The sequence below is a fragment of the Phaseolus vulgaris genome, chromosome 10 (genome assembly GCF_051622355.1).
Source record: "Phaseolus vulgaris cultivar YP4 chromosome 10, ASM5162235v1, whole genome shotgun sequence".
Lineage (NCBI taxonomy): Eukaryota > Viridiplantae > Streptophyta > Magnoliopsida > Fabales > Fabaceae > Phaseolus > Phaseolus vulgaris.
In genome coordinates this window covers 3,641,153-3,668,512 of record NC_143507.1, presented here as the reverse complement: position 1 = coordinate 3,668,512, position 27,360 = coordinate 3,641,153, and the positions used below count along the sequence as shown (strand labels likewise).

Sequence of the window (27,360 nt, the reverse complement as noted above, 5' to 3'; positions counted from 1 at the left end):
AGTGTTTCTAAATGTATTTTAGGAACATTAAGTCGCGAAGAAGTTAAATTCATAGTTTTCATACTTAGTGTTTGATTAAGAGATTGAAAAAGTTGATGAACGAGATTGGTGCAAATCAAGCATTAAAGCACCATTCAACGATTTCCTAAAAGAAAACAAGTGCAATTAAATAGATCCAGAAGGTAAAGAAGTATTTTGAGATTGTATCAAGAAATTCCTATTTCAACGTCTGATACAATAAATGGTACAACACTCTTACAGAGTTGATTAAGAAAATCATTCAAAGAATGAGTACGTAATAAAAAGTGGAGAACGTGATATAGAGAATATTCAAGAAGCATTCACAACGTTCAGAGCAACCATGAGTGTAGAAAGAGTTCAAGAGTGCATTAATGCAAAGACGTAATTCAAGCAACATAAAATGTAATTCAAGGACTATCATAATCATTTATCAACATTCACAAACTCATGAAAGGGAATAAAAAACCAGAGACACAAAGATGATGACAAAGAAAAGTATTTCCATATCAAGCGTCCAAGGTATTTACAGTGAAACAATGATAAGTGTCATATTTTAGTAATATTTCATATTAAAAGACAGACACTTATGGATATTTATTGATAAAATAACTATATTTTGACCCCTAATTTATGAATTTAAACATTTTTACATATTTTGTGATTATAATATGAATAAAAATGATTTATTCTCAAATTTGTGTTAATTTTAGGATTCTAGGAAAAAATGGAGATGAGAGGGCTAAAGGAGAAAAAACAAGATGAAAAAGGAAAGTTGGATCGCTCACAACTCGCCCAAACTCGCCTAAGCCAGATCACTTCAGAGGAACTCGTCCAAGCGAGCCTAATCTTGCCCAGGCGAGATCACTTCATAGAAGTTGGGCTTTTTCTCGTCCAACTCGCCCAAACAAGTTGTAGCTCTCCTAGGCGAGAAGTCACTTAACCCAAGTCCAACTAGGTTAAATATGAGGCGTGAGGCATAATTTTATGCATCATTGAAAGAATAGAAGGTGATAGAAAATCCTAGAAAAGACTGTCTTCAAGTAAAAACATCATGAATCATTATTTTGCATGATTATCTAGTTTTTGTCTTTGACATAGTAGTTTGAGACTCTTTAAAGACTATCTATGGCCTAACCACAATATATCAACCATGCAAAATTATTACCGATAAAAAAAAAAAATATTAGGGGATTGGCTTATTTTAGTAAATAAAGAATGGTATATAAAAAAAGAAGTGTCCTAGATTATCTATCAATGTGACTTCTTCTTCAAGATGCGCCTCGAACACTGTTCAAATCCCACAAGCCCAGTCACCGTTCGAAAGCGACGCACACAAACGAAACCACAAAAAAAAAAAAAATCAGAAAAGAAAAACAAATAAAATAGAAACCCTAATTTTTTTCCAACTTCCGACAACCACAAACTTCCAAAGTGGAAAGGGTTTCCTTACACATTCCAAACTTGCCACTTTCACCACAAAACCCTTTCAAGTCATTCCATGTTCTTCTCCTTCTCCGACCACCTCAATCCTCTCTCTTTCGATGTGACGCCACACGAAATCAGAGCACACCCAGTTGTCCCAGCAGAGCAAACGCTGTGATTCCTATTGTGAGAAGGGTCGCGAGTGAGAATGGAAGCGCGCGTGGGGATGGTGATGGAAGGGGGGCAGAGAACCCTCAAGGCCGACGGCGTCGCCGCCAAGTTTCTGGCGCCGAACAGTCAAGGCACGCTGCATCAGCTTCTCGCCGGCGGCATCGCCGGCGCGTTTAGCAAAACCTGCACTGCCCCCCTTGCGCGTCTCACTATCCTGTTTGAGGTTTCTTATTTTTTTTAATTAATTACTGAAAAATGTTTTTGCTTTATTTGATTTTTGATGTATCTGTTTTAATTTTGTTGTGACCTTCTTTGGAATGTTGTTTGACCCGTATGGTGTTCTTGAGCTTGAGCTGAATTGGGGAAATTGGTTTTGGTTTCTGGTTTAATGCGTTTCTGATAAAGCTTACTTTTTTACTTTTTAGTTTTTTTTTATTAATTGTTGCACTTGTAATTGTACTCTATTTTTCCATGGTTGATATTTTATTAAAAAAATTTATAGTCCGAGCCTGTGTGGATTTTTTTGCGTAAATATAGAGATACCGTAAATAATTATCGGGAAAATTATAAGGAAGAAAGGAAGATTGAACTGGAACTAGAAAATGGTTTGTTAGTTATGGCGATCAGTTTTGGCAAATGGGATTTTAGAGGAACCTCACTCTAGTGCCACTATGTTGGCTGCGACTACATGCACCACTTTTCAAAACTTTGTGGCTGCCTCTCTCCCCTTGTTGTTAGTTATGAAAGAAACACCAAACATGCTCTATTGTGTGTATGCATGTATACATACATATTACATGTTTTGTATACTCTATTTCCTGGTGTAGTTTTCCTGGTCCTGTGGTGTTATTAAATCCACTATTCACTCTCCATGTTAGATGACTGGTTCTTGGTGATTATGGTGATGCCATAGCATAAATCTAGCTATGTATTTTTCTTGCTTGGCATTTGATTTTGAAGATTCAGTTGATTGGTTTTGTGTAGATCCATCATTCCTTTTGTTGATTAAAATGAAGTTGTTTCAAGTAGTATTTATCTTACTATTCTACATGTTTTGTCTTTTAACAGGTGCAAGGTATGCATTCTGAGGTGGCAGCTTTGAGCAATCCTAGTATATGGTGTGAGGCATCACGTATTATCAATGAAGAAGGGTTTAGAGCATTTTGGAAAGGCAATATGGTGACCATTGCTCATCGTCTTCCCTATTCTGCAGTCAGCTTCTATGCTTATGAACGCTACAAGAATGTAATCACTGGTGTTCTTTCTATACTGTAAGTGCTTCAGAAGTTACGGCAGATATTATTATGTAACTTGAAATAATTTCACCTATCTGTTGCGTTGCAGCAACTACACTCACTGATGGGAGAGAATGTTAGGGGAAATTCAAGTGCAAACCCCCTTGTGCACTTTGTGGGTGGTGGTTTGGCAGGTATAACAGCTGCTTCTGCCACATATCCTTTGGATCTTGTGAGGACACGACTTGCAGCACAGGTAAGTTGATATGTTTGTGAGTTGAGAGAGAACCATCATAGATACTTCTCTATCCTTTTGTTCTTTGCATGAGTGGCTTGGCTATATTTTACTTTGTGTTTATTGCTTGATTGATTTGTAACCCATTCGTCATTATTTTCTGCTCTTACCTTGTATATTGGGATTTATATTTTGTTCCTTTGCAGAGAAGTACCATGTACTACCAAGGCATCTCACATGCTTTCAGTACCATCTGTAGAGATGAAGGTTTCTTGGGTCTGTATAAGGGGCTTGGAGCAACATTGTTGGTATGCTCACAATATGCTTTTACTCTATTTCTATCATGCTGTGTTCTTATTATTGAAATAACTAATCATTTTCTACAATGCAGGGTGTTGGGCCCAGTATAGCTATTAGTTTTTCTGTTTATGAGTGGTTACGTTCTGTATGGCAAACACAAAGGTGAATTTCTGTAATTGTGTGAAATTTAGGAGTAGTTTATCATGAAGGTTACCTTGTGCATGACGAAATATGGTATTGCAAATGTTAATTAATTTTCTGTTTCTTCCAACTGTAGGCCCAATGATTCTACTGCTGTGGTTGGTCTTGCCTGTGGCAGTCTGTCAGGAATTGCATCATCAACAGGTGGGTGCGCACTAATCTGAGTAATTGAGCATAACTTTCTTAAGTTTTCATGAACGATATTGCAGAACATGATAAATCAACATTGCCACTATAACCTAGCTAGAATCTTGTGAACAACACCTTTCTCATTAGGCTAAAACTAGTCCAATATATGATTATAATTGAAACAGCCATCACTCTTGAAATACTTGAAAGTGAAGTCTAATTTCTTCTCCTTGTCAGAATCAAATAGAAGATTCGGGTGTGGTGTAATCATGTTGCAAACCTTGCTTTGAATAACAGTTCAGTTGCCCGTCTTTAGTGCCTAGCAGACAATATTAGTCTGTATTATATGCCTGCAATATTTCTTACTACGGTATAGCATCATGTCATGGGTACACACTACTTTCCCCTTTGTAATAGTTGCTGTTGAAAGTTTTGTACTCCTAGTGGCTGATGTAATTCACCTTGTGGTGTAACCTTACCTGTCTCCCATGAACATCGGTTATCCAAAGAACTGCTTTCATTGAAAAAAATGTGCTCAAGTAATGCCTTTCCATGATGGCATTTACCAATTAAAAAATCATTACTCCATGTCTTTGTGGTCGTTATGACATTATCTAAGTTTTTGTGTTTGATGTCTCATGCAACTTGCAGCAACATTCCCTTTGGATCTTGTTAGGCGTAGGATGCAATTAGAGGGTGCTGGTGGTCGAGCTCGTGTCTATAACACTGGCTTGTTTGGTGCATTTGGGCGCATAGTTCAAACCGAAGGGGTGCGAGGTTTGTACAGAGGAATTCTGCCTGAGTACTACAAGGTTGTTCCCAGTGTTGGCATTGTCTTTATGACATATGAAACACTGAAAATGCTTCTATCAGGCATTCCTAGTTATTAGCATACTAAATTTCCAAATTTGCACCATTTATCGGTTAAGATAATTTAAAAAGTACAATTTCATGGATTTGATCTCTCAGAAGATTAATATCATGATGAATACTTTGTAGGAAGTTTTGTTGAGGTGATTTTTTCTGTTAATAATGCCAGCACTTTTGTTCTGTATACGTAGTTATAATTTGAGTAACAGCATTACCAATTTCTAATGTTAGGTTGAAACCATTGTAGCTGATGATTTTATCAAAAAAGTAGTTCTATTTTAATGGTGCAATTGTGATTTTTTTTTTGTATTAGTTAGAGGAAACATGGAAGGCTCATCGTTAGAAATTAAATAAAAAACTTTATTCTACTTTTGGTTTATAGTATATCATTAATGTGCAGTTTTAGTTTACTGTATCATTAATGTGCAGTTTTAGTTTACTGTATCATTAATGTGAAGTTTTAGTTTCTATAAAAGTTTATTTTTACATTTGGTTTTTCAAAATTAATGTTACGAATGTTACGTAATTTCTAATTTCTAAAAAACAAATGTTGATGTGTATATAAAAGATTACTTAAAAAAATTGTATTAAGTTAATACTGCTTGTTTTTTAAATGATTTGTAATTTTTTTAAGCTGGTCCTTGGGTTGATAGACAAACAGAGTTTAGTCCTGTTTAAAATAGAAAAAAGAGTTAAATAAAATATAAATTAAATATATATTTTAAAATGTAATTATATCATTGGATTTTAATTTTAAGTTTAATTATTTTATATATATATATATATATATTTTAAATGTTTTTTTTAAATCTATTTAAATTGTAGGTTAAATAAATCTTTTGATCTTATTCAATCTAATCCGTTTTACAGATTTTTCAGATGAACATGTCTTTAAGGAACCTATTTTAACTACATTAGTGTTGTCTTTCGAAATTCAGATTCTGAATTAAGTGTTTTATAATTCTTTTAAATTTAATGTCAATAAATACCATCATACCAATTTTTCTTTATGCACTTCATAATTTTTAAATGTAACTCATAATTTTTAAAATGACAATTTTATCTTTGTAAAAGTTATTTTCAGAAAATTTTCCGAACAAGCTTAGAATTTCATTAACATGATTTCTGAAACTGGATATTTAGAATGAAATTTCTAAAACAATTTTTAGAATAAAATTTCCAGAATAAACTTTTTAGAATATATAAATTATATTTCTAAACCAGCTTTTCAAAATGTAAATGATATATTTTGAAATGAGCTTTTCAGAACATATTTTCTCAAATAAAATTTTCAGAATATAAATTTTCTAGAATAAAATTTTCAAAAAAAACTTTCCTATAATATAAATGATAGCTTCAAGGATGAATTTTCTCTTCTTTTGCTTCTTCTCAAGGAGTGCAGTGAAAAAAAGGTGTAGTAGTGATGGAGCAAGCAGCAACAATAATGATAGTGGTGACGTGGTTCAGTGAGAAATGATATATTGGTCTTTTTCTATTACTATAGGGGTACACTTAATAATAATGGAGTTGCAGGAAGTAAAAGCCTCATAAATAATACCATGTGATTGTGCACATCCTCTAATAATACATGGGTCTTTTAGGAGCTCCAACATGGTAACTTTTGCCTCAATCTCTAGGCAGTTTCTTCCTGCACCCTCATAATTTTATAAATCCCGAAATTGAACTTCACCTTTTATTTGGAATAGGAATTTGGGAGTGTGTTATGAATTCATCAATCCAGAAGTGAATCATGTTATTTTTCGGATGAGGGGGTATTCCAGAAGTAAAGTTTGCATAAATTGTTGATTTTTGGATTGCTGAATTTGGAAACCTAATTTCTATTACGGATTGGTGGATCCGGAATGATTTTTTTAATTATGGTTTTTTGAATCCGGAATGCATATTTTAAATTATGGATTGGTGGATCAGGAATAATTTTTTTAATTTAGATTCATTCATGTACTACCGAAAGCATCAATCTGGGAGGTTATCGGACACGCCAATCCAAAATTTTACTGGAAGTGTCAATCCAAAAATTTATCGAATTTTGTAATCCATGCAAAAAATAAATGTACGTTTTTTATATAGGGACGGTATTGTCTTTGCACAATATTGTGGGAGTACAGAAAGAAAAATGTAGGGGTGCAGGAAGAAACTGCCCAATCTCTATACATTCTTTCCGCACTTTTATATTTTACTTTTTAATTTTAATAATATTTTTTTTTAGTATGATGAAGAGTTTTATATTTTTTATTTCATTTTTAAGTGATGATAATTGTTTGTGATAGTCGGTAGTGACTGATGGTGAACATTGACGATGAAAAGTAATTGTTATGATATTTTTACTAATTGTAAATGTATTTTTGTTCATTTATTTTTTTTCTATTTTGTTTTAGAAGTCACAACAAAACCGGAAAAAAATATCGACCTGTAAAAATGAAATATAAAAATTATTTTTTTTTATAAAAAATAAATATAAAACTAAAAACAACTTATCTTCCCATAAAAAAAAACATCTAATAAGATTGCTTCTATCTTTCCACAATTAGCAACCTTGCTTCTGTCTTTCCACAATAACCAAAACATAGAAAGATAAACTTAAAAGTGATGTAAGTACTAAAAAAGACATGCAAGAGTATGAGAGTGGATAGAGAGAGAAAAACATGCAAAAAGAAAACTTAAAAGTATTATTCAGTATATATAAGAGGGAGAAACATGCATTACATATTACATAACATTTACATTTAGTTACTCTTTGCACAAATTTAAAAATTATTCATTTCAGTACATACTACTTTTAATCCTTTAGTTTCTACACTTGTAATAATTAAAAGATACTAAAAAAATATGCGTAAAAATAAAATAAAAAATTTTAAGTACAAAAAATTAAAGGCAAAATTCATTTAACTATAAAAATGAAATAAATAGCTAAACCCAATTTATTTTTTCTCTTACTAAGAAAAGCTAAGAGGGGAAAGTTAAAAATGATGACTAGAATCCAAAGGAAATCTATAGAAAGAAATCCAACCCCACCAAACCATATCATCTTCTTCCTATCTCCTTCTTCAGTTTTGCCATCACACTGTGAGCCACCATTTTTTCTTCCTCTCTTTACCTTTCTCTCATGCTCCCTCACACATAAGCTCATCATGGCCACAGCCACCTTTCACAAGTGGCTCACTCATTTCACTGACACAAAGAAATGCAGTTTTTCTCCTGCTTCCAAGGGACACCAAACTCTCTACTTCCACCACTACCATGTAATGCACTAAACTACTTTCTTTACATGTCTCACATCAACACAAGGTTATGCTTAGATTCCTTTTCAGAAGTATTTCTAAGTAAATATTGAATTAGATACAACATTTCATAGCTTGAGATTATAACATTTCATAGCTGAATACTAGTGATTATAACATTTCATAGTATCCAAGTGAAAGCAAACCTCAATCGGCGGTTTTTAAGAGTTTCATAATCCAGTTTATTGGGATTCTTCTGTGATGAGAGATCTGGCGTGTTATTGACTAGAATTTATATAAAAGTTTAATTAGGGATAGAAATATGTTTCAATTCTATGAGATTTTTTAAATAGTATCTAACCCATTTTTTATGAAGCAGAATTTGAACTGTTTTGAGTGAAAACTAAGATGTATGTTAGAGTCCAACCAAGAAAATCAGAAAAACTACGACTAGAATTTGAGAAAATTTAAGATGAGGAATGAATTCATGTATAAGAGTTTTTGATAGCATTTTGAACCAACGTTTTAAGGTATTGGGTTTGTGGGTGTTTTGAGTTCTTGAGATGGTTTAATCCTATGTTTGTGTTTTATTTTTGGAGTCAGAGACATGTGTGTCAAGGATGCTGCTACCTTTCAATGAACGGTTGCAGAGAGGGACATGAGCAGCATGCAAGAACAAGGAAGCCAGTTGGTACCATAGAAACCAGAACATTGGCAGCAGTTGCATCACCTGCAATGGCTATGTACAGTCTGAACATGGCCATTTCAGAGCTGAAATCAGAGGCTCCGTATGGTACCTTGTCGGGCATAGTAAGGGTGCAGGTGCCGATTGAAGAGCAGGTTGAGGCCATCGATTGGCTCCATTCACAAAACCATCTTCTGCTTCCTCGTTGCTTCTTCTCTGGAAGGAAGCACAGTCCCAATGGTGAAGAAAACTTGGTGAGCGTTGCAGGGTTGGGTTCTGCTGTTTTCTTTTCCCAGCCACACCCCTTTTCCTACTGGGATTGGATTTCTATAAGGAGGTAATTCACCATTCACCTTCAAAAAGTATCAGCTTAAATTACAGTGGTGATCTTCTTCAATTTTTATCTGTGATGTTAGTTTTTTCTTTCATAATTTTAGTTCAGTTGCTAGACATTATGTAATATTGGTTTGATTATTAACTTTACATACATTTTTATTAACTGAATTGTTTTTAGTAGAACTTGCAATAATAGGAAATGTGTTAAAAATAATGTTGATAACAGTTCTGCTGTTAACATTATCTTCACCACTTATTAAAGTCTTATATTTGAATCACACAATGCATTGTCATTTGACTTGCTAACAATTTCTATCATGTGATGAATTGCTAGTCACTTTAAGTCTCGTATCATTTATATCATCCAAATGAATCATACTATTCAACAGTACTTTTCTTTTTTACTTTTTTTTACCATTTCTGTCATAGAAATTGGAAAGTAACGTTTGTGTAGAATGTCCAAACTATCTTTTTTGTTTCATAATTTTACAATTCAATATGGTTCATAATGCATAATTTATATAACCTTGATCTTCACACTGCCTTAATCTGCAGTGCTCGTGTACAAAATTAATTCCACCAACTGTGATATATAAAACCTCAAAACCTGTTTATAATTTTCTCTTAGGTTTTGATTTTCGAAAAATATTTCACTTTCAAGGTTTCTTTCTGAGAGATGCCCTTTAGTCCGTGCATATGGAGCTATCCGTTTCAATGCAGAAGCTAAGGTGTCATCAGAGTGGCTGGCTTTTGGTTCTTTCTACTTCATGATTCCTCAGGTGAATAAAGTGTTTTCTTTCCAAAAATATTTTGCTATTCCATTTTTGTGTCAGTATTTATAGCATTAGCAGCCAGAGATACCAAGCCAAAAAAAATGACAGGTTGAGTTCAATGAGCTTGAAGGAGGATCGATGCTTACCATAACTATTGCTTGGGATAATGATCTTTCTTGGTCATGGGAAAATGCAATCAATGCACTCCAAGAAACACTTTGCAATGTGAGTGCTAATAGATGGTCTTTTGAGTTACCACAAAACTTTTTCTCCCTTGAAAGCTGTTAGGACAAAACTTAGACATAGTTCCTTTGGTACTTATGGTTAATCTATAATAAGAATTGGAGTTTCACCTTCCAAATTTATATCGACTTTTGATGCAAACTTTTGTTACATTGATCATTGCCATGAAACTCTAATTTTTTGTGTGGAAAAACCAAAAATACTTTAAGAACTATATATAAGTTGTCTAGAAAGTTATTAAGCAGAATGTTTTATTCAAAACACCACACCTTTGCGGTGTAGGTTTCTTCTTCCATTGTGAACTTTCCAAAAAGTACTCCTCCAACATTAATATTAAGCAGCCATAACATTCCTAGTAATGTAGACTGGGATCTTGCCGTTAATAGAGCTTTACAAATGATAGAGCGAAACGACTCCTTATTAACCAAGGTAATGCACATTTCTGCTGTCTATTTTTGTATTTTATTTCCAAGCTTTTGTATCATAACTTGTGTTTCAAGAGTCCATATGAAAACTAATCTTATGCCATTTTGGAAACTCAGGTTGTGCTAGCACGTAGCACTAGAGTAGTGCCTACTGCTGATATTGATCCTCTTGCATGGTTATCTTGCTTAAAGGTATTGCACTTGTGTTCTTCATTCTGCCCCAAGCAAATTGATTTGTGTTCATATTATTTAGTAGCAATTTTTCTTATGCTCCCATCAAAACTATTACAGGTTGAAGGTGAAAATGCATATCAGTTTTTACTTCAGCCACCAAATGCACCAGCATTCATTGGAAACACAGTAAGCATGCACTAAAACGGTTTTATATATTCTTACCGATATATCATTTACATGACATGTCATGATGTTGTGCTGAACATTCCTCAAAGTACACCTACAAATGAATTTGGCACGAAACTCTAACTTAATTTAGGTTAATAGCTTAATTTTTCTTACTTTGCATATCATTAGGTGGATAACATTTTCAAGAACTGTTTACTGAATTGAATCAGCAATGATACGTTTTTCTCCTCTGTTTCCATTTTAATTTTTATGAACTTGATGAATAGCCAGAGCAACTATTTCACAGAAAATGGCTCCACATTACTAGTGAGGCTTTGGCTGGAACCCGTGCTAGAGGAGCATCACAAGCACTAGATCGCCAAATTGAACTTGATTTACTTACTAGGTATACCTTGTTACTTAGATCTTTGACCAAAACCTATGATGCACGAGTATTTTGAAAATATCAGGATACGGTAGGAGACATGTACATATTGAATAATGTATAAAAATTCTTAAAACATAATAAATATATAATTGCAATACTGTGAATCCAAATTAAAATCACATTTATTAGACATTGTCAAAATAAAAAGTTATAAATTATTATCATCATAAAATATTGGTGCTTTACAGTTAGATACTTCATTGATAAGTAACAGTAAAGTATCTTAAGAGTATCGGATACTGATATATGTCGGATACGGATACCATAGATCAAAACTGTTGCTTTAGACTAATTTTCTTGATGCATGTGATATCTACCATTTACTTTTATGTCTGGCTCCTCAATTTTTGTTGTTCAAGTTTCTGTCATTTGTTTACAGTCCAAAGGATGACATTGAGTTCACCATAGTTAGAGACACTGTAAGAAGAAAATTAGAGGTAAGTTTATTCGTGTAATTTTAATTTAGCATGGATTGATTATCTGTATAGAAGATGCTTTAATCTGCATTTATGATCTTGTTTCTTATTGAATATTTCCTTGAGCCATTAGACAATTCATAGGTCAACTTGAACAAGAGTTGAAAGGAGGAGCAAGAATTGGAAGGAGGAGATTCAATTTCAATAAAATGATTATTGGTTGTAGGATGTGAACTTTTAGAAATTAGAATCTGGTTTACATGTCTTTAGCCACCTGCAGTGTAAAAATCCAGACACCATGGTAGATTAATTGTAGAAGTTTCTCTAATTATAACATTGAAGCTATGTTGTCCTCCATACGACCAAAGCATTGTTGATTGAAAGTTTGAACTTTGTGATGCCACACTCAACCATGTTTCATTTTTCATATTACTTTTGCATTTCGATATATCCACTTTAGAACAATTTTAGCTTGAAGGAGATAAACCTTTTATCTCATGTTTTTCTATCAGGCAGTATGTGAAAGGGTTGTGATCAAGCCAGAGAAAATGATAAGAAAACTCCCCAGGATTCAACATTTGTTTGCTCAATTATCTGGCAGGTTGAGAAGCGAAGAAGATGAGGTAAACATAATATAATTTCAGTACCAAGTAAATTATGTTTCAATGGACATTCCTTGTGAGGCTCTAATTTTCAGTTCTTTACAAATAGAAGAATTTATTCGACAATAATCAGGTTGTTCATCTGCTCTTTTCCTTTTTGATCTTTTAGTTTGAAATTTTGTCATCTCTTCACCCTAGTCCAGCTGTTTGTGGATTTCCAACAGAAGAGGCACAACTTTTAATTGCAGAAACAGGTACATCCTCTTTTTTCATTTATTACCGTTTCTACCCAATCAAATATTTTTCTTATTCATTAAAGGATTTTTAGCCTGAGAATTTGGATTTTTCGTTTGGAAATAGAGGAAGTCATTAAACTGCAATAAGTCACATTCTTTAGTGCAATGTAGAAACTGAGAGGAGCATAGCATGAAAGTCCATGTACGGACTGAAAATTTAGGGGAATTGGAATATGTTATCTGGGCAGAATGATGGGAACAGAAGTGAGACTTACTGATATTATGCTATATATACTGATTTAGGCTTAATTTAAGACCCTTTTATCAACACTTTTCTAAGGCAAGAAGGCCAAGGCCAAGCAAAATTAAGTTTACAGTTGTGTACAGAGAAGTTAAACAAGAAAGCTTTTAAAAAAGTTGAGGTGCATTGAGTTAATTTTAACTTATGCAAAGTTTGATTCATTTTACCTCCATGATTCATTTCATTGTTTTCTTCTATAAACACTTACAAGCTTCCATACTAGAGTTTAGCAAACTTGATAACTGGATATTATATTAGTGTACTCTGCTGAAGCTAAGCTAAGTGTGTTGAAAGTTATATATTGGGTAGAAATGGACATAAAGAGCAATATATAAGGAGAAAAGACCTTATCAACCTATTGTTAAGTTTTGAGTTGGAGATAATGTCATGGTGTCTCATATGAATTCACTGCTAAAGTTTTAACTCCAATCATTTTGATAAAATTTACTTACTTTCAAAGACAATATGCAGAAGTATTTGATCGAGGGATGTATGCTGGACCAGTTGGTTGGTTTGGAGGAGGAGAGAGTGAATTTGCTGTAGGCATCCGGTCAGCATTGCTGGAAAAGGTTAGCTATATAAGGGGTTTTTCAAATGACATTCAGTTTGCATAGATTGAAGTTTTTTTGGAGATTTTGATTATATTCCAAAATTATTCTTATTAAATCAAACGTTTTATTCTCTACACTTTTGTTCAAGCGTGATTAAGAACTCTCATATTGATGAATTTGGTTCTTAAACTTTAAAAACCATGTGGATTTAGTCTCACCTAACTTTTAAAAACATATAAAGATTAGACAAGGTACTGAATCCATTTGGTTTATAAAGTTCAAAAACAAAATTCATAGATGGAAAATGTAAGGATCCTAAAACTACAGGAATCATTTTCTTGTGTATTTCTCATGTAGTACTGTAGCAGGAAATGCATCTGATTTATTTTGCATTAATATTAACATGCATCTTGGTGACAATAGCATATCACTCTCAGAATAGGTTGCTTCCCTTGAGTTTCAGAAGTTTGCACAGATGAAGAGAGATTTTATCTTTTGTTGAGATTAAATATTGATAGCTTTGAAATTCCCATAAAAATATGTGGAAATTGTGGAAAATAACTATGAAATCCCATAAATTTCAGAAATCTTACTATTACCTATTCATGATGTATCAATCATAATCTTGTCATGTTTTGATTATAGGATAGGGGTGCATTTATATATGCTGGGACAGGGATTGTGGAAGGAAGCAGTCCTTATCTGGAGTGGGATGAGCTAGAACTCAAGACATCTCAGGTGTGTTTGTGAATGCAGCTCAATATGGGTGTAAATTCATGCATGGCTCTTTTGTTTAGAGCTAATGCATCCTTCAAAAAGATTGTTAAGGAATTTTTCACTTCACATGATTGTTTTGCACCATCTACAAAGATTCCTTGTCCTAATGATTGTTGAATCATGTTTTGTAGTTCACCAAGTTGCTCAAGCTTGACTTGCCTCAGAGACAAAAAGTAGATTGTAAATGAGCTTCACTGATACGGTTAGCATTGTTAATGACTGAATTTTTAGTTGATGAAGTTCTTTAATAGCCTCTGTGGTTAGGGATTGGTGATTCATGGTTTCTGTTTATCAACTGTTGCATTGAATTAGATTATAAAACCCATAGAGAGGATAGTTTTTTTTTTATCAAAATCTACCATTTGTTTGATCAATTTATTAGGACTTCTCTGACTAATTCCCAAGTAAAAAGTGGAGTTAAACAATTCCATCCATCCAAAATGATTTGTGCAATTAATGTATACAAGCAATCATCTTAAACTACATAAAGAAATCACACCAATCATTTTGAATAATATGGATGAACCCCATTTTTATTTGAGATAAATTAGACAATTCTTTTTTAGTATAATCAAACAAAAGGTAAATAATTAAGGAAATAATTATTAACTTTTAGTTTTCAGTGAGAACTCTGTAAAGTAAATAATCACTTCCTCCAAATAAAACTCTTGCCAACATGCACCATCCTTAGATTGGTCATGTTTCATTCTAATGAAGACATATACTTATCCATTTTGAACTGTTTTTTTCAAAAGAATGAAGAAGAATCTAATTCTCCCCTAACTCTAACTGGTTTATTTGATTGCTAATTCTTCTCTTGTTCTTGCAGATTATGGTGTTTCCTTCCTTTGAATATTGGCCTAATAAATTTGGCAATTCTGAGGATCTGGACAACATTTAGTTTGTACAAATGAGGTTTATATAATGGATTAATTTCTTGGCTCATTTGAGAAGATTCAACAAAACTAGTCAATTTGTATATGGTTTAAGAAGCCAAGACTACAATTCTTTCCCCTCATACCTGTGTGGTATTAGGGATTAATCAAACTACTTTGTCAATACAATCTAGCAAGGGATTTTGCATTGGAGGGGTTAAATCAAGGTGTTTGCAAGTAATTTTAGCATTTTAATTAAGCTTTGTATCTTCATTACCTGATAAATCACAAATAAAAATATTTTCCTAGTCAAATACAAAAAGAATACATATTCATGAACTTGTGGAAAAAGTTTAATATAAAGATTACGTGTCTATCTAGTTATAACTAGCTAACATATTCAATTAGAGAAAAGGTTGAATACTTTTTTTATCCTACTGTAAAAATTAATCTTACTATTTTAAATGTTCTTACTTTTTAGCTGGATTTAAACAGCATCTCATCTCAATGAATTGTGTAAAAAATTTCAGATTTTTTTTATCGAAAAACAAATTCGGAATAAATTGTCAAAACCAAAAAAAAAAAAACTTGATAAATATGGACAGAAAGAAAAATTTTGGAATCCAAATTAAATAAGAACAAACTACAAAACTCAATGAAAAATTATGTAATAGAAAACACTAATGAACAAATAGCATTCAAAAACTCAAAGATTAAAAAAAAGGGTCAAAAAAGTTTCTACAAATTTTATGATAAAAAACACAAACACTTGATGCGCACTTCTAAGAGTCAATGTAATAGGTAAAAAACTAGAATTATTTGACAATTATAAAAAAACAGACAAGACTAATGACAAAACAAGATTAGAAACATTAACTCTCACCAAATTACACACAAAACTGAATCAAAAACACAAAATCATTCAAGAAAAAAATACCCAAATTTGAACTAAAATGTATTTCAACAAAAAATTTAGGGTTTTGGTGCATATTCATCATACATCACAAAGAAACAACAAAAATTGAAAACAAATAACTCTACAACAATTAAAGTGAGATGAACTGAACCTGAGAACATGAACATGAAGAACAACCTATGGAAATTTAAGAAACATTAAAAACAATAAAAATAATCGGTGGAAACTGGAAAACAAACTGAGGAAACTCAAAATAACAGTGACAACTTACAAAAAAACGAAGAACATATGGAAAAAGACAAAGATATGGTGCGACATAGTGAAGAACACTAAAAAACAACCATACTTTTTTTTTTTGAGATTAAGGCTTATCTGGATTGTAGTCTTGCTCTGACCTACCTGATACAATCCTTCTTGAGTGTTTAGTGAAGATTGATGGAAGACAACGAAAGACTTGTAGATTTGTGGAGGAAGCACCGAATGTTCATGAGGGTTCTTGGTTTGGGTGTGAAATTACAAGGTCCAAAGGTCAAGGAAGAGGTTAGACCAACTTCCTTGAGTTTCTAAGAATACAATGAGCATCATAAAAGAGAGACTTGGATAAGTGCGTTAAGAATTTCAAAAACATAATTTCATATATCAATCAAATTTAGAAATTACAAGAGGGGAATCTCTTATTTATAAGCTAAGGAGACTCCTATGATGACTATGAAGTTCTCAAAATACTCTTTATTCCTAACATGCCATGTAACAATCCTATGTATAAAAAACTCTCCATTCTTAACATTCCATGTGAGAATCCTATGTACACGAAACTCTCAATTCGTAGTTTTCCATGTGTCTTTGAATGATTGGAGAATCATGGGAGGAGGCACCTAACTTACTCTTAAGGAGTTTGAAGAGTCATCATGCAAAAAAGAGACACCCAGAAGGTATATGTCTTTTTGGAGAGAATTATTCCTAAATTGGCTCAGAAATACAAAGTCAGAAATTACTATTCTATAATTTATATTTTATACAAAACTAAGGCATATATTATCTTTTGTTTTCTTCCAAGTTGATCATCTGCTATTAGTTGAGAACAATAGTGGATTTAGCAAGGATGAAATTGCATCAACTAATCTCCTATTGAAACAGGAATAATTCATCCTCCTTCAAACCATCCAAACTTAAAAGTACAAATTGCGCACATAATATATATTGGTTCATCCACTACTTGGGCTACGTCTTGTCCTCTTTAGCAACTCGCATAAGAGTCTTTATCAATATAAGTATTCTACACCTCTCTAGGTACACAAGTATTTATGGAGTTCTCCCTCTCTTTCCTTAAGTTCTTCGATGGTAGATGGTTTGGGTGATTGGAGAATTGAATAGAAATGGGTAAGAACATGAATGGTTGGGTTCGGAGAATGGTGTTAAGAAGGAGGTTAGGTCAACCTTCTAGCTTTTTCTAAGGCTTTTACACTTAGAGAGTGAGAGAAAAAAGAAAAGTGAGACTTGAGAGAAATTATAAAAACCATTTAGGCAGAAATTCATTACTCAATTAAATTCTTATTTTTACAATAGAAAATATCCTTATTTATAGAGTCAAAAGTGACTAATGGAATTTAAAAACTCTCCAATCATGAAGTAACATGTGGCACCTAAAATACTCTCCATTCATGATTTGTTGTGTGGAAATCCATGCACCTTCAAGCTCTCCATTGAGGATGTGACAAATGGCATCAAGGAAGAGGAGAAGGCAAGTAGGAGGTGCCTCTTGCTCTGTGTGTGGAAGAAGACTAGTCACTTTGGAAAAAGGAAGGAAAAGACTCCATGTAGGTGTCCATGTGGCGCATATGTTGATGCCATTTAGACTTCCCTTTAAGCTCTTCTATTCTAATCTAGAAATTGTAAATTGGCCCAAATACAAGGCATAAACAAAATTTTAAAGACTGAATTAGAAATTCCTAATTACTCTATACAAATTTACAAGTCTTCAAAAAGAGAATCTTCTAGAAAAAAATCTTTTATTCAACATTTCTTCTCTTTTGAGCCTGATGTTTTAGGTGGTGATGATGGTCCTCCATCAAGTATTCTCCACCTCTCCAGGTACACAAGTATTGTACACCTCTCCAAGTAACAAGTCTCAATCTCCCCCTACGACTAAGACCTGCTAACAAGTGAGAAAAACATCATCGACAAGAGAGCAAACAGAGAAAAATCAAAGGCCAATCTTTACACAATGAAGGATCTATAATATATGGCTCACTCCCCAAACTATGAGTTTTGTAAATAACACATGTGAAATATTATCTTAGAACACTAAGACAATGAATGCTAGATAGAATGTAATGATCTTTGTATGGTTGTTTATTTCTATTCAAGGATATATATTTGTTCAGATAGTGATCGTTGAAGCTTTCATTCATTACTTTGTTCACATAGTTGTTGGACGTTGGATTAGGAAATCATTCATGTTGATTGATTTAATTTGCATCATGAACTTCAATTGTATTTGAAAATTTTCTTCTTTCAATCCTAACGTGAATGTTGATTCATTAATCTCGCAATCTTCGAGTATCCTTCCTTTTCCTTTTTATGTATCATTCATCATCTTCTTCACGTTCGACGTTGAATATGGCAACTCTTGCTTTGATTATATTCTTTGCTCCTTTGAGTATATGGAACAATTTGAATTGTTTCTTTTATGATCTTCTTATGAGAATGTTAACCCTTTAAAACTTGTGACTTGAATCTTCAATCATATCTTTTTCACATGTGCTTTCACTGTAATTATCTTGGATACTGAGTATGGAAACATTTGCTTTGTTTGTTGCGTCACAAATTCTTTAAAATTCTTTCTCTTTTGGAAACTTTGATCTGATTATTTTGATGTTCCTTGAATCAAGTTCTCCATAGCGTGAATTACGCTCTTCTTTTATCCATGTACTTGTTCTTCAAATATCTTCTTTAATATGCTCTTTTCAAAAATTGTACTGACTCTTCTTAAATGTGTGTGCATTTGCTTGAATTTGCCTAATTATGCAGAGTTGTACGAAGTAGATAATTATAAGTGACTTAGTGAAAAAGAATACTTATAGTATTCTTTTCAAAGAAAAACAAAAAAGATAGCTATAAATGATATGAAAAACAAAAAAGATAGCTATAAATGATTTTTGCATACTTGTTGTAAGTTAAATGTAATAATAAGAATTGTAATTGTTTATTGATTAGTGAAAATTTTTTTACGGTGGTAAAGAAAACATGAGCATAACCTGTGTTGAAATAAATCAATATAAACACTAATTGATTCTCTACTAATCAATTATCCTTATACTAACTTTAGCAGTATACAAAAACCTTTTTATCACTCCTAAATAGCCTCTTCAATATCATTTAGCAAAAATTTCAGAAAAAAAAGTTAAACTCTATTCAACTATTTCTTGTAAAACTAACCTGATTCATTTTTTTTAATTATATATATAACATAATTAAAAAAAGTAACTCATTAGTTCAAAATAAATATTAAAAAATATTCTCTCTTATAATTTTAAGAAAATGACACACTTTCTTATTATATTGAAACTATTTTTTTCTCATAATTATTTTTAATTTTTATATTTTAAAACTTTATTTTTAACTCTTTATAATTTAATATTTAAGTTTTAGCTAATATGATACGTTTCTTTATAATTTAATATTTAAGATTTAGCTAATATGATACGTTTAAATAAATAAAGGGATAATAATTACTTTATTAAAATTATAATGTAAATATCATTTATTAAAAATATAAAAGATAATAAGTATTATTTATGAAAAGTATGAGACATCAGTATTATTTATTAAAAGTATAAAAGATTTACATGTTTATTTAAAAAATATATATAACAATGTGAGTGTTGTCTTATTAACAATATAATATATGCACATATTTGTTTTAAAAGTTAAAACAAAATGTGAGTGCCATTTAGTATATTTTTAAAAAAAGGAAGATTAATTTCTTCAAATAAAAATAATGTTTTTCATTAATCAATAGGGATTATTTTGTTTATAAGTAAACTGGAACAACCTGTATCATTTTATTCATACATTAATTTATTATAACTAAGCATTATTAGGAAAATTTTACAAAGTAAATCACAAAAAAACCATGATTCGATAATGATATTATACTTGTTTTCACTGCTTAACATGTCAAAAAGCTTTTATCATTGTTAATTGTTAAGGAATTCACTTACATTTTTTTATTTATTTACTTAACTTAACTACTAAAATTTTATCCAAGTATCTTATATTCTAAAAAATTAATCGATATAAAGACTAAAAAAAATTTAAAGTATCTAAATATTGGTTTATATATTTTTATTAATAACAAAAATTATTTTAAATATCAATAATTTTTTAGTTTATAAAATAGTATCTAATTTTATAATAATTAATTATTTTTTATTTCTAAAATGAGTTGTTATTTAATTATTTTTGTATAATGAAGAATTAAAAGTAAATAAATTAACTTAAGCTCATAAAAGATGAATTAATTAAAAGTATTATGAAAGTTTACATGTGAATAATGATCCTTACCTTTGTGTTTGTAAATTTGAAGATGAAGAGGAGAAAAGTAGAAAAGAATGTAGGAAAGTTATGGGGACAAAAATGTTGGTGAAGGGGGAGAATGGTATAATGAAATGTTGTTAAAGTTGTTAAGGAGAGGTTATGATTGATTAAGGGATGCACATGGAAACTGGAGTGGTGCTATTCTATTCTATTCTAGGGATAGAGAAAGTCTACCTAGTATTCTAAGATGCCATTCACTCCGAATATTCTTCATTCATTCATTCAAACCAGTTGACCTAATTTTGCTGTTTGGACTCAGATCATAGGGCAAACCCTGTCGGAGAATATGCAAAATTTGATGCCTCATCGTTACTGTTACTGTTCATCGTGTCTTTTTCTCACACTTCAAATATTTTATTTCCTCGAGATCAACCCACTCTTCATTTTTTTTCATCTTTAAATTAATTAATGCTGTAATCATAATAAAGTTCATAAAAAACTAAATAAATAATATATGAAATCCTATAAATTGATGAATTCATTTTTGTCAGTTAACTATATTAATCAAATGATAAGATGAAACTCTCTACTCCACATATATATTATTATTTTCTTTTAAATTTTTATTTATATTCATTTTTATTATTAAAACATATTATTTCATTATAAAAAGAAATTATAAAGTTAGGAAAAGAGAAAAAATAGTTTTATAGAATTTTTTTTTCCCTTAACTATTATACTTTCCAAATTTTCTCACTCAATTTTTTTTGACGTTTTCATAACTAATTTTTTGTAAAAATGGTAATGTATTACCAAAAAAATTAACAATATAAATAAAATTGAAATTGTATCTATACCTAAAGGGAATTTTTCATTTTAACTATTCTTAGTTATATACAAATTTATTTTTATTTTATCCTTATATTAATATTTTATTTAGTTATTTTATTATTTTATAATTATTTAAATTTTAAAACCAAAAATAATAGTACAGTGCTTTTGAAAAATTAGCTTAGATTCACAATATTTGTATGGAAGTTTTCAACAATTAACCACATCTACATTTAACTTTGATACACTCTTGTAAAAAAGAAACTTTAACCCATAGTTTGGTTCGATGTTTTATAAATAATATTTGATTAATGCCTTGTTGTATGAAATTCGAAAAGAATATATTCTAAATATGATTACAAGTCAATTTGGCAATATTGAAATAATATGCTATATAAATATGTTAGATAATATAGTTAAGGTTGTTTTTGAATTTGAGATATTTTTTACTTTGAAATTTGATAATTTTTTTATTAGAAAAAATAATAAAATTGAATTTGGGTATTTAAGGAATATTTTAACCTATAAAAATAATTGTAAAGACGGTGTTAACACCCTACAATAAGATCATCCAATCTAATATAAAGAATAAACTTTAACAACACACAAAAAATTGTACAATAAGAAGAATAGTATTTAGAATACATTCTTCTATTTTAATAGTTTCACATTCCATTAATGCACTCAATAGATATACAACAATATAAACCAAAGCAGACGCACATACATATATTTCTCTCATCGAATAAAAGTAGACTTCAAATGTTCCAATACTAAGATTTACAAACTTACTTTGAATGTAGAAACAAAAATTTCGGCATTGTATCTAGTTCTATGTATTCTATGGGTCATCCATACCAAGGCATAGAGCCATGTTATATAGAAAATATCTTCTACATTATTAAAAATGATACTATTCTTATGGTTCCAAATCATTAGGACTATATCTATTACTACTACAAAATTATTAAATAAAAATCAATATTAAAGACAAAAAATAATTAATTTCTATATTGACTAAATTAGATACTATTTTAGAGACTAAAAAAATTATCGATATCTAAATTAATTTATATTATTAATAAATAATTTTTAAATTGATATCTAATTAACTAAAAATTATTTTGATATTATATCTTTTTGTCAACAATTGTTATAGGCAATTCGAATCTTTTGTGAATGACTTTACATGTAGTTTACATGTAGGGGTAATATCTCAAGTATTTTTGCATTTTTGTACACAAGATCGAGTGAATTTTACAAAAACACACTTGCCTTTAGGTTAGTTAGGGAGTAAACGAGAAGGTAAAATGCATAATCACTAAATCATATATATTTTGATATTATTATCTATTTATATTATTTTTAACGAGTTTATAACTGTATGAAACTTGATGGCAACCTTATATCCAATTTAACTTTAATTAGTTATAATATATTTAATTCTCTAAGTATTTATTATATTTAATCAAAATGTATTACATAATTAAATCTATTTACCATATAAAAAATTGTGATTAGGCATACATGTTAATTTAACTTAATTTGTCTAAAGGGTAAAGCATGGATTCTCTATATAAAAAGTATAACTTTTTTATGGAAGAAGTCCATGGCTTTGCTACTGCTATACTTGATTAAGTAATTAACTTCAAATTTAAATGATACATATGGAAAAGCCCTGTGGATAAAATTCTCAAATCATTTTTTTTTCTCACAGAATAAATAAAAGAACCTCCAAATGATTTTTTATAAATATAAATCGGAATTGTATTCGTTTATTTACTTTAAAGAAAAATTTGTGATCAGAATATATGTCTTAGGAATATATTTATCACTTAAATTGAAAGCATACGAGTCACTCTTATATATTATCTTCTCCCTAAATCTCTAATTTGACTTTGTTCTGAGATATTATTCTTGACTGAAAGAAAGTTTGAAGGAAGAGATCGACTTCAACATTTGCAACTTTTTTTGGTGGTTTTAAATATATTTTTTTAAAGGGTGATGTTTCTAATAATTTGCTTAGAGCATAAGGGTGCATATACACTAATGGTGTGGATAAGCATAAGCATATAATTGTCCAAGATTGGTATCTGAAAAGAGCTTTTGGGTAGAGAATATAGACACTGCCAAAACAATGGCATAAAACCAATCAAAATTTAGTTGTGTGTGTACTTGTGCATAATTAGGCCTAAAGTATAATAGTTTATGCAAAACCTTGTTATTTGACACATGTCTTTCTTTGTCTCACAATCATAATTTTATCAAATAGGGGTTGTGTTTCACCATGTGCCTTTTGGTTTGTTGCAAGAGTCACACCTTCCCATTTTTTTAACTCCTAAGGAAATGTATTATGTGTGCAAGATGTGAGAATTAAACTAAAAGAATGTGTCAGATTCATCACCCGCTGCAATGATTTAACATAAATTATTGTATGCATAAATGAATATACTAAAGAGAACTAAAACGATAACTATTATGCGATCAATAACTACCTTTCACTCAAGTAACCTGTGTGTGTGCAGAAAGTAATTATGAAAATGCAGGTGGATTTTCTATGGGATTGGAGCTCTATGAGGGGAAGAAAATATCTTGATAAAGTGGGAATAGTTGTGCAAATAGGTTTAGGAATTAAGAACATGAACAAATTTAATATTATGTTACTAGGAAAATTGAAATAGAGGTTTGCAAGTGAATGATTAGGTTTGTGAAAACATATAGTTGAATTTGAATATTGTGATAGATTTTATGAACGAAGTGCAAAGTAACACTTTAGTGAATAACATAGATGATGAGTGGTTATGGAGGGCTGAAAAATCAAACCTATACTTTGTACAATATGTGTATAGAAAACTAATCACCCTATCCACTAATCAGAAAGGCTTAGATTTGATGTATTCTGGAAAACTATATCGGCCCAATGTTCTGCATGGAGAGTGATTATAGGGAAAGTAATCACAAATGATAACTTACAAAAGAAGGGTATTAATATTGGTAGTACAATGTGTAGTTTGTGTGGATGAGATGAAGAAAATATTTATCATTTATATTTTACTTGTGAGGTGACTCTTGAGATATGACACAAGTGTATAAGTGGGTCGGTACATCACAACAATGTTGACATGCATTTTAGCCAATTCAAAATTATAGGAATTAGTTACAACCAATGAGGTATGGAGGTGTGTTTGGATCATCATAGTGTGGGAAATTTGAAACCATAGAAATAAGGTTGTGTTTATTGGGATCAAATTTTATGTGAAGGAAGTCTTTACTTTATCACAAATAAAGACATGAGCATGGATTACAAATAAGTACATAATTTTTTTTTTATTCTAATTGGTGTCTTAATGCTTAGAATATTCCTAAAGATACTAATAGTTGACTAGGAATACATTTTCTGTTTATTTGCTATCTAGAAATGACAGATTGTCACCTAGCGATTTATCGGGGTCTTAGGTTCTATGTCCTATTGACTTTGCTTTGTTGACCAAAAGGTTTTCCAGTACTCTTTTGTGTATGTTTGCCTTTGGAGGGTCAAAGGGTGATGGAACAAGCCCCAATATTTTGTACTTGTATATCATAGTGTCTCGTTCGTTCGACAAGGGATGCTAATTGTTAAGCAAGTTGTCTTGGTCGAAGAGTTGCATGTAGTGTCGTGTTCGTTCCGCAATGACTGCTTTTTGTTAAGCAAGCTACCTTGACCGAAGATTTGCATGTAATATCGTATTCATTTGGCAAAGACGGCTACTTGTTAAGCAAGCTACCTTGGCCAAAGATTTGCATGTAGTATCGCGTTCGTTCGGCAAGGGCTGCTAATTGTTAAGCAAGTTGCATTGGCCGAAGATTTTCATGTAGTATTTTGTTCGTTTGACAAGTGCTGCTAATTGTTAAGCAAACTGTCTTGGCCGAAGAGTTGCATGCAGTGTCGCGTTTGTTTGACAAAGACTGCTAATTGTTAAGCAAGCTACCTTGGCTGAAGAGTTGCATGTAGTGTCACATTCATTCGGTAAGGGCTGTTAATTGTTAAACAAGTTTCCTTGGACGAAGAGTTGCTAGATGTTAAGGCAAAGCTTCCTTGAGCAAATGATGTTCGGAATTTTCTCATAATTGAAAACTTCCTAGATGTGTGAAAGTCACAATGTGATAAGGGGGGCTCCACTTGTTGCCAATACTTCAACGATCAAGTAGGTAACAACATAAAATATACCAGTGTAGTATGTATTGCATAGAATAATACTTATCTTATTTTTGGGGCTCATCCTCTATTTATAGAGTTTTAGTTGATCTCCTCTCATTCGTCTTTTTGTAAAGTTTGGAGCATAGCCATTTGGTTAGCTTCTGGCATCCTGTCGTTCATCATTTGTCTTGTTGAAACCATTTGTTGCTCGCTTTGACTCTATCTCGGTTCCACAGTGGGAGCCAATTGTACTTGTATAAACTAAAAAGGGGCCTAGATAGTACTTGGAACTAGAACTGACAGTAACAAATTGTCGTTGATGTCTTGGTCGCTCCTCCTTACTATTCTCGTACTCGTTCTCTGGTACTCGGTTGCTCCTCCTTACTCTTCTCGTATTCGGTCACTCCTCCTTACTCTTCTCGTACTCGTTCTCTGGTACTTGGTTGGGAGTTAACCTGTAAAAGGTTATTTGATAATCAAGTAAGTACTCTGTATTAAGAGTGTATGATATAATTCATCAAAATGTACCTTACTCCTTTGTAAAAGGTTTATTTATAGTGTTTGATAATGAATCATTTGACTCATGAACAATATCTGACGCATATCTTCAATAAATTATTTAATTGACTTCTCGGGTATCACAGCAAGTGAAACTGAAAAAAAATTATAATAATGAAAAAATATTAAACTTAAAATATAGCAAGATGATTAAAGAATATATAAATAACACATAATTTATAAAGTGGAGATTGATTGAAACTTAAATTTGAAGGATAAGAATTAAAAAATGATTGAAGTAGGATTAAAAAAAGTGTGTAGAGAATAATGTGTGTAATGATGATTTTGATAGGGTTTCATAGTTGCTGCTCTCTATAGTTTTTGTAAGGGACATGCATGCTGATTCTCCCATCCCCACCACCACCCTTCAAATCAGGAATGCTTTTTTCAACTTTATAAACGTCACCACAGACTAAAGACAACCAAGCTTTAAACCCTAATTTAATTACTGTGCAATAATATTGCACTTTGGTTGCTGCTGTGCGTATGTGAGAGAAAAAGAGACAGTACTATGATTGGTGGGGTTTTATATGCAGACACCATGTGGAAACCAACATGCTTTGGTTCCTGTTCCTTCCCTACCCTTCGTCTGCACAAACTCAACATTTCATTCGACTTTAACTAATATTTTTTTCAATTTTTTTCTTATAATTTCTCAATGCAATCTTTTTCAATACTACCTATATATCTATCCATCTCATTCAATCAATTAATCACCATCAACTTCATTCAAAGATTCGAAAAATTTCAAGAAAAAGTCTTCGATTTGATTATGTTAGTTTAATATTGGTAGATTAGATGCTTGTAACTGCTATTAAGTTTTTGCTAAAGTTTGTTTATACCATATATACATAGACTTAAAATGGTGAGTGTTCCTTTCTTCTCACATTTTGTAACATATAAAATATATAGTCAATTAATTATATTTTGGTATTATAAATTGAACTTTAAGCCTAACTCAACTCTATAAAATCGGCTCTCTTTAGTCGATGTGAGATTTCCAACACACCCTCTCATCTCGAGAGTAACAACTCGTGCCTGAGATAATATATTATGGGTGGTCCGATAACGGCCCGATAGCGGATGAGCTGATAAGGTCAACAAACACTCACTAGGATAGTTTCGAAATGGCTCTGATATCATATTACAAAGTGAACTTTAAGCCTAACTCAACCCCATAAAACCAGCTCATGAGATAAGATTTGCACCCACTTATATAAAATAAATTATCCTTATCTCTAGTCGATGTTGAATTCTTACAATTTAATCGATACTATCACCTTTTGCAAACTGATATTTTACTAGAATGACTATGTTTAATGTTCTTCTAATATTTATACCATTGCATTAAATAAAATATATATTTTGAATCAAGTGATAACTACTTAAATGTACATTTATCTTGTTATATATGTAATAATACATGATTGAATTATAGTATTATTTTAAAGCAAATGCTAACTAGTCTTCTAAGAATATTTATTAAGAAATTAAAAGTGCAAAGTG

At 31.3% G+C, this 27,360-nt stretch overlaps 2 protein-coding genes across 20 annotated transcripts; both read left to right on the top strand.

The window, feature by feature from the left end:
- Positions 1 to 1,271: 1,271 nt before the first annotated feature.
- LOC137818511 (uncharacterized) lies at positions 1,272 to 4,866 on the top strand. Of its 2 annotated transcripts, none has more exons than XM_068621981.2 (7): positions 1,272 to 1,837; positions 2,683 to 2,859; positions 2,959 to 3,105; positions 3,291 to 3,392; positions 3,476 to 3,546; positions 3,662 to 3,729; positions 4,366 to 4,866. In XM_068621981.2, exons 1-7 carry the CDS (start codon positions 1,652 to 1,654, stop codon positions 4,602 to 4,604), a joined length of 990 nt encoding a protein of 329 aa, XP_068478082.2. In that variant the 5' UTR covers positions 1,272 to 1,651; the 3' UTR covers positions 4,605 to 4,866. The 2 variants fall into 2 exon arrangements, with proteins under 2 accessions (XP_068478082.2, XP_090152506.1); XM_090296380.1 differs by having other exon boundaries at positions 1,304 to 1,837; positions 2,683 to 2,885.
- A 2,709-nt stretch (positions 4,867 to 7,575) lies between these two features.
- Positions 7,576 to 15,071, top strand: LOC137818333 (isochorismate synthase 2, chloroplastic). Of its 18 annotated transcripts, none has more exons than XR_016516259.1 (15): positions 7,576 to 7,844; positions 8,427 to 8,845; positions 9,506 to 9,623; positions 9,726 to 9,842; positions 10,143 to 10,289; positions 10,403 to 10,477; positions 10,577 to 10,645; positions 10,935 to 11,033; positions 11,455 to 11,512; positions 12,008 to 12,114; positions 12,263 to 12,347; positions 13,102 to 13,199; positions 13,827 to 13,919; positions 14,090 to 14,160; positions 14,788 to 15,071. XR_016516259.1 is itself a non-coding variant. In XM_068621682.2 (15 exons), exons 1-14 carry the CDS (start codon positions 7,734 to 7,736, stop codon positions 14,144 to 14,146), a joined length of 1,677 nt encoding a protein of 558 aa, XP_068477783.1. In that variant the 5' UTR covers positions 7,576 to 7,733; the 3' UTR covers positions 14,147 to 14,160; positions 14,788 to 15,071. The 18 variants fall into 18 exon arrangements, 8 of the variants coding, with proteins under 8 accessions (XP_068477783.1, XP_090152495.1, XP_090152496.1 ...); XR_016516260.1 differs by having other exon boundaries at positions 12,004 to 12,114; positions 13,091 to 13,199; XR_016516257.1 differs by having other exon boundaries at positions 10,919 to 11,033; positions 12,004 to 12,114.
- The last annotated feature ends 12,289 nt before the right edge of the window (positions 15,072 to 27,360 follow it).